Genomic DNA, 12,130 nt, shown 5'->3' on the forward strand with positions numbered 1-12,130 from the left:
CGGTCCGGTCCACGGTCCACAATATTCTCTGAAACCAGTCCAGTCAAAGAGTCGGTCTGGTTCTGTACGGTCTGGTCTGGTCCAAATACTCACTCGTAATGGTATCTACCTCTATTTTTCCTTTTAGGTTGTAGGATAGATAGCCACTAATCTTTTTCTGTAACCCTTCATTATATCTATTTCCTGTCAATCATCTGAAAAACTATATCAAATTATAATAAACTAGTTGTGAGACCCATGTATTACATGAGTTAATTTATAAAAAAAAAAGTTAAATATAAAGGTCAAAATATTTGAGAACTTTGTATTTATAAGAAAATAAGAAAAACAATGAATTATTATAATGAAAATGTTTTTTTATCTTTTAGATTTAAACAAATAATCTACTATAATAAATGAAAATCTATTTTACCACATGTCAATCTCTTATTAGTTTTAAAACTTGTCATTTTATGATATTTTTAAAATAAATAATATATGAATGTCAATTTTTGATTTTTTCAAATTTTAAAATTAAAAGTCACATAATACTTATGCTTATATATGTAACGTATTAAATGTAATAAATGTGATACTAAACTGCAATTAATAACTTTCTTTATTTTTATTGAAATTTTATTTAAAAAATATTCATTGTTTACACTTTGCTATTTAATATTTTTTTAATCAACCAGTATAATACACAGGTGTTAAACCTAGTTTAAATAAATAAATAAATAAAACAAATGAGCTTTAATTTTGGGAATTTTAAAATTAAAAGATAAGTTAATTAATGAAATTGATATTCATTTATTATTATATTTATTGCAATTATCACATTAAAATATTATGTGAAATTTAATAAAATAAAAAAACTTATAAAATGACATGTGGAAAAAAAGTTAAAAATAATCACAAAATAACATTTGACAAATTGAACGAGGATATGACAAGTGACAAAAGACAAAAAAAAAACAAAAAAAAAACCTTTATTTATTAGAGTTGATATCACAAATGGAAAATATCTTGATGCCTACTATTATAAAATGACAAACATAGAATTTCATTAATTTATTTGGGCTTTTTGATGAAAGATCTAAAGAATGAACATTTAAAATATGTAAGTATTACTTAGTTAATAAAAAATATAAATTAATTATACAAAACCTTTCTTTAAACAACATTATCGTTTAACTTTCTTAGAAATAATAATTAAAATGTATTAATGTGAATACATTTTGTTATAAAAAATAATTCTGATAAATCTCTCTGATGTGATTAACTATATAAGATATGAAGAAATTTTGATAACTAAAAACCAATTTATTTAAGTAATTTTATATATGCTAATAATAACAAAATTAAAATGAATAAAATACACCTCATACAACTAAGTACTAACCATAAACACATACAATCTAAGATTGGCCTCTCACATACTCTGTTACTCATACTTAACTCTTGAAACTTAAACAATTATTGAAAATCTGTGAATAAAAATTACCCTCGTGTTTTTGTTGACGTTTTATTTCTTTTAGAATTCTATTGATAAGATGACTTAAGATTAAGATAATAAAATAGTGAAAGTTTTTTGTGTTATATGCTATATTTTGCCTTCATGCCAAACCCCTATAACCTAGGAAAAAATGATTTTCAACGATTAGATAATATAATTACAACAAAAAAAAAATTGATTAATTGTCGAAAGAAAGTGTATTTCTATAAATAGCATAAGCTTGTTCCAGAGGAAATTATGACCACTTGATATTTATCTATTCAGAATTATAAATAAATATATTTAATCAACCAAGTACTGTACATCATTTGTTGAGTTTTTGTTTGTAGTCGATGCATTCAAAATTTTAATAGCTAAATACGAAATTGAAAAAAAAATAAATTAATTAAAAAATAAAATTGACAATGACACCTTTTTCATAATTCAACAATATGAAACGTTTAAAACATGGTGTGATGAAATACCTTATAAAGACCTTCTATAAATAGCATAAATCTACTTCACGTTAACATGCAAAAATTCAACTGGCATACACTTTCCAAACCTGTCAATGAACATGTCTCTTACACAAGAGGAAGTAATTCGCCCCCTTGTCAACTTTCCTTCCAGCGTGTGGGGAGATCAGTTTCTCATCTACGATGAGGTATGTACATTATTAGAAGAAATGCCTATTACTTTTATGTTTAACCATGTGTACATCAACTTTTTTTATGATTAACAAATGGGTGTATGCATGTAGCACGTGGAGCATGCTAGGATGGAACAAATAATGGAAGACTTGAAACAAGAAGTGAGGGAAGACATAATGACAACTTTGGATGTTCCAATGGAACACACAAATTTGTTAAGAATGGTTGATGCAATCCAACGCCTTGGCATAGCTTATTATTTTGAAGAAGAGATTGATAAATTGTTGCGACATATTTATGATACATATGGTGATGACTGGAATGGGGGGAGTCCTTCCCTTTGGTTTCGACTTATGCGACAACATGGTTTCTATGTTTCATCGGGTTAGTATATATGCATAAATGAAATAATTATCTATCTTCCAAAAGAAGCTAAAATTGTTTTACATGAAACGAAACAGACGTTTTCAATAGGTACAAGGACAAAAATGGAGCATTTAAAGAATCTTTAGCGAATGATGTTCAAGGTATGCTTGAGTTGTATGAGGCAACTTATGTGAGGGTGCATGGCGAAGTTGTACTAGATGATGCTCTTGTTTTTACAAGAATTCACCTTGATGAAATAGCCAAAAATTTAGTTCAAAGCAACTCTACTTTGTCTATCCATATACAAGAGGCACTAAAGCAGCCTATACAGAAAAGGTTGCCAAGACTAGAGGCTTTGCGCTACATTCCTTACTATGAACAACAAGCTTTTCATAGCGAGACTTTACTTAAACTTGGGAAGTTAGGGTTCAACTTGCTTCAATCGCTACATAAGGAGGAGCTTAGCAGAGTTTCCAAGTATGCATATATACTCCTCAATCCAACATGGTTTCCTTTTTTAAATATATTATTCAAATTTTGAAAGTTTTTAATTAATTAACTTCTACATGCGCATTAATCTATTATATAGGTGGTGGAAAGGTCTTGATGTCCCAAACAATGTACCTTATGCAAGAGATAGAATGGTTGAATGTTACTTTTGGGCACTTGGTGTGTACTTTGAGCCACAATATTCTAGAGCTAGAATTTTCTTAACCAAAGTGATTTCAATGGCAACAATTCTTGACGACACTTATGATGCCTATGGTACTTATGAAGAACTTAAGATCTTTACCGAAGCAATTCAAAGGTATCTTCTACTCACACCATCTACATATATAGCTAGGAACACACACATATATATAAAATTGTTATAATTATGGACATAATCAAAGTCCTTAAAACATAATTATTCTTTTAATCAAAGTACGTAATCAATCAATCTCGTATAGGTGGTCGATTACATGCTTGGATGGGCTTCCAGAATACATGAAACTGATATATGAAGGGCTATTGGATATTTACAAAGAAATGGAAGAAATCATGGCATGTGAAGGAAAATCATATCATCTCAGTTACGCCATAGAGTCTGTAAGTTTTTACACCTTTAGTGAATTTGCAATAATAATGTTTTATAATCAAAATTCTTACAATGTATGTGACTGTTGTGATCATGTTTCCATTTATAGATGAAAGAGTTTATTAGAAGCTACATGATGGAAGCGAAATGGGCAAATGAGGGATACATACCGACAATAGAGGAGCACATGTCGGTTGCATTTATCAGCAGTGGGTATAGCATGCTTGCAACAACATGTTTTGTCGGCATGGGTGATATGGTCACAAATGATTCGTTCAAATGGGCTCTTACCAAACCTCTTCTTGTTAAAGCTTCATGTCAAATTGCTAGACTCATGGATGATATTTTCTCCCAGAAGGTGCGTGCATATCGAAATTTGAGATTAATTCAGTTGAATTTTATGACTTCTTGCTTTAGTTTTGATGTGTTGACATATTTTGTTACTAAAAATGCGAGCAGGAGGAGAAAGAAAGGACGCATGTTGCATCTAGTGTTGAAAGCTACATGAAGCAATACGATGTTCCAGAAGAGTATGTCCATGACTTATTCAACAAGAAGATTGAAGATGCTTGGAAAGATATAACCCAAGAGTCCCTCGTGTGTCAAGATGTTCCAATGGCTCTAATAATGCGTGTGATCAACTTGGCACGGGTGATGGATGTTCTATATAAGCGTAAAGATAGTTTCACACATGTTGGAGAAGAATTAATAGGTCATATCAAATCTCTGCTTGTTGGTGCTATAAGTATATGAGTTTCAACTTTCAAGTCCGCGTGTTATGCAGTGTTTCACACACTGCCGGTTTTCTTGAAAATGGTTTATTTTCGCAAGTAAGGTCTCAAGTTATTTGGTGTTTGATAGCTGTGAGAATAATTTATTACTGCTTATTTATTAATCATATAAAATTTGGTTTTTCGGTTTTACGGGTTAATTAATTGGGTTTCTGTTTTGGCGGGTTCGGGTTGGTTAACCCAAATGACACAAGCCCACATCCAAATTACTAGTTTGAAACAAATAAGATGAAATTAATCTATCAGAACTGTTAATCTATATATAAAATAATAATGTACATACAATCAAAAACAGACAATCAGATGAACTATTTTAAAACTAAGAATCTGAAATTGCAATTGAAGAAGGAAATATTGCAATAACTCAAACACTCTCAAACACTAAAAAGATATTGGGTACAAAATAAACATGACAATAACTAGTGAAGAAGGAAACACACTGACGTCTATCAGATTATCACCTGGTTCAGGTTCATGTTCAGTGGTTGGCAAACATTAAAAGAACTCGTTAGTCAGAGATACCGCAGTACACAGGTGGCTGGAGAAAGTCACGAACCCTTGTGACCTGTGAGGCGGAGGGAACGACGGCAGGGGAGGGAGAACCCTAGTGAGGACCACTGGTGGCCGGAAAGAGAGTCTCAATCCTTGCAACTTGTGAGACGGAGAAGGAGATGTCCAGTGAAGAAAGTGGGACGAAGGGTCTCAAATCAAAAGGTGAACTGAAAACTGAAATCAGGGATTGGATTCGGGTATAGACCTATGGGCCTGGGGGTGGGGGTGGGGGTGGGAATGGTAGTATTAGTTATTTAATATTGACTTAAAAATTTAAGGATAATAAAAAAAAAAAAACATATATATTAAGTTTTTCTTTTGGATTAAAGGTTAACTTTATTTATGATTTTTTCATAAAAGTCCTAAAATTTTACCATAATTTATGAAAAAATCTCAAACTAAAATTTGTTTACCAAAAAGCATGAATTACCGTTAAAAATGACGATTTGGCCCATTTTTTCCGGTTTACCGGTTTTATTACTTACATGTTTTACTAAAGTCTCATTATTTTACCATAATTTGCGAATAAATCCAAAAATAAAATTTACTGATGATTTGACCATTTTCTTCATGTAACATACATTTTATCGGTTTCATTGCTGACTTAGACACCTAGTCATTAAATTAGTTGATAAGATGAATACGATGGGTTATATAATGTCACGTTTACTATAAAATTTGATATCCATCTCATTGGCTCATTTATGACTATGTATCTATGTCAGTAATGAAACCAATAAAATGTGTGTTTCCAAGAAAAAATGGTAGAAAATGAGTTGATGTCTAATGAGATGGATATATTGGGTTACATAAGATTAGATAGACAATTTGATATTTCTTATAAACGTTAAAAATAATGCAATTGTTGTTAGTTTATGTAATTATCGTAGTCTTCGTTTGATGCATTTTATGTTCCAAAAAGATATACAATACATCTGGATATTAAGTTTTATGCTAAACATAGCATTATATAACTCAACATATCTATCTCATCATCTCATTTAATGACTAGACGTCCGGGGTCAACAATGAAACGGTAAAATGTATGTTACATAGAGTAAAGGGTCAAATCATCAGTAAATTTTATTTTGAGACTTATTCGCAAATTAAGGTAAAATAATGGGACTTTAGTGAAACAGATAAGTAATAAAACCGATAAACCGAAAAAAAAAGGGTCAAATCGCCATTTTGTGCCGGTAATTCATGTTTTTTCGTAAACAAAATTTAGTTTGGGACTTTTTCATAAATTAGGGTAAAATTTTAGGATTTTTTTTGGAGATTTCCCTTTTTTTTCTTAAAAATATTTACATTTTTTCAGATTTCGCTATGATAATTTTATTTTTCAGGTTACTATTTATATTTTTTTTTATTTCGATTTAGCTCTTATATTCTTTTTTATTATTCAAATTAAACTTCATTTTTATAATTTTTTTTTTCTAAAAGTTCCTCACATGTTTGTTATCTTGAAAGTTTTCTAGCATACGATTCCATAATTTTAAGATAGATGATCCCAGCTTAATGATGGTTTAAAGTAATAATGATGGTTTAAAGTAATCTAAAGAGTTTGTGATGTAATTTCATTGTTTGGTGATTGTATAAATTTCTCTTCCATGTTGCATCATCAATGTGGTGATGAACGTTGTAGGCGCATGTAATTAACTAAAAAAGTTCAACCCAAGAGGCGTCACAATCACCGGTACGATTAATGGTTATTCTCATTAGGAGCCATAAGGACCGATAAGGGAAAAAGAACAACCATCCCTAATTCACCTTCCCACCAAAAGATGTTATCCCTCTTTTCTTCTTTTCTTTCTCATCTTCCATCATAGAACCTTATAGCTCCCCTATAAGAATAAAAAGACGAACAAGAACAACTTTGACCATTTTTTCACCATAATCAACATAAAAAAATGAATGTAGATAACCCTTGATTAAACTAATGATCGTTGCGCATCTTGGGTTGAACTTTTCCATATCATTACAAGAACTTATAATGTTCTTGGCCAATCATCAATCAATGGATTTACATAACCATCTCTCTAGATTTACTTCAAACCATCATGAATTTGGAAGCATTTGTTACAGAATTATGGACCCAGATGCATGAAAATACCAACATAAATTTTCATTTTTAAACCATCAAATTCATATAATTGTTTATTCAAACCCAATCAGAGTAAATGAATTTTTCAAACATTAGAGTAATATTATAACAATCAGTACGGAAAAGCCATCAGGGGATGTTGTGGAGTCAAGTCGGACCCTTCCCTTTGAAACTGGAAGTACCTGAAAATGTTTAAACCACAAAACTATAGGCACAAAGCTTAGTGAGTTCCCCAAAATACAACATACCATACATAGGAGAGAGACTGTTATGGGCCACCCACAATCTTAATGTCACTCTCAGCCATGATCCAATCATGGTCTTTTCCTGCCACAATAGGAGCCAAATCTTGGTCTTACGTAAAAGTGACAAGAGCCACCTCCTGGTCTTCTATTTAAGCATCATAAAGACAACTAGCATCCTACTTATATCTTTCGGGTCCAGACCCTAGACTTGCATACAAGTGTCAGGTGCCACCATCTAGTCTTTCATACATATGCCTCGGGCCACCACTTGGTCTTCCAAGCAAGTATCACATAGACAACTAATATCCTACATAGTATAGTGAGAAGATTCACCTACCTAACACAATCCACAACTAACAGCTCCCAAAACCAACGGATGGGTGTTAAACACATCCTAATAAACCACATAAGGTAAACCCTAAGTCTAACTTCTAAAAATAGAAATTTGACCAAAAGTCAACCCATAACAAAAGTAAACGGTCAAAGTCAAAGTCAAGGTCAATAATTATCATCATCAAACCTCCATTTCGTGACCTCCTTGTGGGCACATTGTGATCACAAAACGCTAAAATAGTTGAGCTGACTGTAACACCGTGAATTTCAAAATAATTTTTCGCATAATTTAAAAACATATTCATTTAATTTTCATAAAACCTTATTGTTTGAAACTCGAATCAATGTCATACAACGAATCCCAAGATCGCATATCATAAAAATCCCATGTGTGTGTACTGATCAAGCCGGCGCCTTCCCACGGTCATCACTAGTACCTGAAACAATAAACACCAACACTGTAAGCACAAAGCTTAGTGAGTTCCCCAAAATACCACACATAACACATATTAGCCACTCGAGGCTATAACTCTGTGGGTCCGTAGACCCTACTCTGTGAACCCCCTGGTTCTAACTCTGGGAACCTTCCGGTTCCAACTCTATAAGCATGCACATCATAAATCACATAGAAATAATGCAGTACAACACATAACATACATATAGCATACAAATACTCTGTCAGATAACTCTGGTTTCCTACTCAAGGTAAAGTATAGTGAGAAGACTCACCTCGCGTATCTCGATAACTCGCAAATCCCGGAAATCACTCGCGCCCGATCCTCCGAGCTATAATCCCCCTATAACACCATATATCTCTAATTAATACTTTTACAACTAAGGTTGACTACCCCTAACAAGTCAATGCTGGTCAACTCTGGTTAACGGTCAACGGTCAACTTTGACCGGACTCGACGAGTGCACTAGAGCGACTCGGCGAGTCTATACGTGTCCACTGACTCCCTAGGATCCTCTCTTGACACGTCGAGTGCATCCCTGACTCGACGAGTACCACCTGGCACGAATCGCGAGGCCACCACGACTCAACTCGCCGAGTCTCAAGAACAACTCGGCGAGTTCCAGCTTGACTCAGTCCACCTGTCAACCCTCTCTGACTCTCCCTGACTCACTGAGTCAACCCATAACTCGGTAAGACCACTCGCTGAGTGGTTAAAGGCAATCTTCACGCTACTCGCCGAGTCTGTTCTTCGGACTCGGCAAGTCTAAGCCATGCATGAACTCAAACTCACTCCTGAGGTCAGATCCATCTAGAAACTCATAGATCCAGTCCTTCCAAGCACATTTATCACGTAAAGTTACAATCTTGGCTACCATGCAACGCTTACAAGGCTTCTTTTGGTGAAATGACATCTAAAATGGTAACCTAAGTCCCCAACTTAAAAGGATAGGCATAAAGCAGGGTATTTGGGACTTGCTAGACCTACTAAGATCCAGATCTAGGTACCAATTCCCAAAGGGACCTCTGACACTCCAATTACAAGGCATTCAAGGCATGAAGAAACCCTAGATTTGACCATATACATAAAAACACGAGAATAAGCTCCGAATAATACCTCAAATAGCTTCCTCTGCCAAAATGGAAGTAGATCCAAGCTCCCCAACCCTCCTAGTTTGGCCTTCCTCTTCCCTTCTTGCTAACACACACAAAGATGATGAATAATGGCCTCTTTTCTCACTCACAAGGACTCACATGTGCTCTGGTGCTCTCAAGGTCGAAGGTAGCCACAATGAAGGGTTATAAGGCCCTTTAAATAGGGCTCAGGGCCGGGAAATTAGGGTTTCATTAAACAGCGTGAACTCGCCGAGTCCACTCTTGGACTCGCCGAATCCGGACCCGCGTCCGGATCCGCGATCATACTTGGCGATTCTAGGCTCCAACTCGCCGAGTCTCCTCACAAATTACCAAAATAAATAAATGAACAATACATGGGAATCCGGGCTGTTACAATTCTCCCCCACTAGAACTAGACTTCGCCCTCGAAGTCTCGCTCTGCAAATAACTCTGGATGCTGCTCACGCATCTCACGCTCCGGTTCCCAAGTCATCTCGGACCCCTTCCGATGCTACCATTGAACCAAAACCAGGGGTACCTCCTTGTTCCTCAGAACCTTGACTTTCTGATCTCTGATTGCCACTGGTCTCTCAGCATAATTCAGGCTCGCATCCACCTGAATATCCTCTAATGGAACCACTGCCGACTCATCGGCTATACACTTCCTCAGCTGCGACACATGAAAAGTGTCGTGAATCTGCCCCAACTCTGCTGGAAAATCCAAACGATAGGCTACCCGACCTAACCTCACGATCACTCGGAAAGGACCAATATATTGGGCCCCCAACTTGCCCCTCTTCCTGAATCGAATCACTCCTTTCCAAGGAGAGACCTTCAGGAGCACAAGGTCGCCGACCTGAAACTCAAGCTCGGATCGGCGTCTGTCTGCATAGCTCTTCTAACGACTCTGAGCGGTCAACAACCTCTGTCTGACCTGCTGGATCTGCTCTGTCGTCTGAAGCACGATCTCTGTACTGCCCATCACACGCTGACCAACCTCTCCCCAACAAATGGGGGTCCGACACCTCCTCCCATACAACAGCTCAAAGGGCGGCATACCAATGCTCGAATGATCGCTGTTGTTGTAGGAAAACTCTGCCAAGGGCAAGTACGCACTCCAACTACCCCCGAAATCCAATACACATGCCCGGAGCATGTCCTCGAGCGTCTTAATTGTCCGCTCACTCTGACCGTCTGTCTGGGGATGATATGCGGTACTAAAATGCAGCCTATTACCCAACTCCTCATGAAACTTCTTCCAGAACCTGGAAGTGAAACGCGCATCTCGGTCTGAAACAATCGAGATCGGCACCCCATGTTGAGATACCACTTCCCTCACGTACACCTCTGCCAATTTCTCTGCTGAAGAACTCTCGCTGAAAGCAAGAAAGTGAGCGCTCTTCGTCAACCTGTCCACAATCACCCAAATTGCATCAACTCCCCTGGCAGTCCTTGGCAATTTGGTGATAAAATCCATGGTGATCTGTTCCCACATCCATTCGGGAACCTCCAACGGCTGCAACTTACCATGCAGCCTCTGGTGCTCGGCCTTAACCCTACGGAAGGTCAAGCACCTCTCAACAAACCATGCAACATCCCTCTTCATACAAGGCCACCAATACTCCTTCCTCAGGTCCAAATACATCTTAGTGGCCCCAGGATGGATCGAAAATTTCGACCGATGAGCCTCTTCCATCAAAATTGTACGTGTTCCTCCCACAAACGGCACCCAGATACGCCCCTGAAATGTCATAAGCCCCCGACCATCGGTAACGAACTCTGAAACCAAACCAACAACCCGTTCTTTCTTCTGCATCTCAGGTTGCACAGCCTCGACCTGTGCCCCACGAATGGCGTCCAACACTGGAGCTATCACGGTCAATCTCAAACATATCTCCCGCAACGAGGTGCTCTCTGCCCTGCGGCTCAGTGCATCGGCTACAACATTAGCCTTGCATGGGTGGTACAGGATCTCACAATCATAATCCTTGACCACATCCAACCACCTTCTCTGTCGCATATTTAGGTTGGGCTGATCCATCAAAATTTTCAAACTCTTATGGTCCGTGTATATCGTACACCGAACCCCATACAGGTAGTGACGCCAAATCTTGAGGTTGAAAACCACTGCCCCCAACTCTAGATCATGGGTGGGATATCTCATCTCATGAGGCTTCAGTTGCCTCGATGCATATGCTATCGCATGCCCTCTCTGCATCAGCACCGCCCCCAATCCCAAAATCGATGCGTCACAGTATACCACAAAGTCCTCCATCCCTTCCGGGAGGGCTAACACCGGGGCTTCGCATAACCTTTGGCGAAGTGTCTCAAAGGAGGCCTGCTGCTCGGGGCCCCATGAAAAAGCAACACCCTTTCGGGTCAACCTGGTGAGTGGCACTGCGATTTTTGAGAAATCCTTGATAAATCTCCGATAATACCCTGCCAACCCTAGGAAACTCCTGATCTCGGAGGGTGACCTCGGCACCTCCCAACTCATCACCGCCTCAACTTTGGCCGGGTCAAACTGTGACATCCCCAAAATCTCGGCCAGAAAAGACCGATTTTCATTTATGCTTTTAAAATAATTTCAGAGTAAATCCTTTTGATTTGAAAGAGTTGCGGAATTTGTTCCCAAAAACAAAACATGTTAAAACAATGTTTACCAAAGCATTTCATAAAAGAAATGTATTTTCATTATATAATCAAAACTCGGGGTGTCATGTTCCGATACAGACCAATAAGCATAAACGATAACATTACAAGTTATTCAACAAATATATACATATACAAACTTGTAAACAAAACAACTTGATGGTTCGTCCATCTTATGCCCTTGCGCCACTTCCTGTAATACAAATAAAACTTAGTTGGTCAGGCTTGGGAGCCTGGTGAGCATATAGGGTTTTCAACCCACAATAAATAATTATATTTAATTCCACCAACCAACAATAACCCAATTACCCATTC

The 12,130-nt window shown here is 37.0% G+C and overlaps 1 protein-coding gene across 1 annotated transcript; it reads left to right on the top strand.

Moving 5' to 3' along the window:
• Positions 1-2,025: 2,025 nt before the first annotated feature.
• Positions 2,026-4,503, top strand: LOC145072056 (beta-caryophyllene synthase-like). The gene is made up of 7 exons (XM_079018417.1): positions 2,026-2,138; positions 2,235-2,508; positions 2,586-2,967; positions 3,080-3,298; positions 3,441-3,579; positions 3,678-3,926; positions 4,028-4,503. Exons 1-7 carry the CDS (start codon positions 2,046-2,048, stop codon positions 4,319-4,321), a joined length of 1,650 nt encoding a protein of 549 aa, XP_078874543.1. The 5' UTR covers positions 2,026-2,045; the 3' UTR covers positions 4,322-4,503.
• Positions 4,504-12,130: the final 7,627 nt, after the last annotated feature.

Source organism: Lactuca serriola, chromosome 9 (assembly GCF_051521515.1).
Source record: "Lactuca serriola cultivar US96UC23 chromosome 9, Lser_US96UC23_V15, whole genome shotgun sequence".
Lineage (NCBI taxonomy): Eukaryota > Viridiplantae > Streptophyta > Magnoliopsida > Asterales > Asteraceae > Lactuca > Lactuca serriola.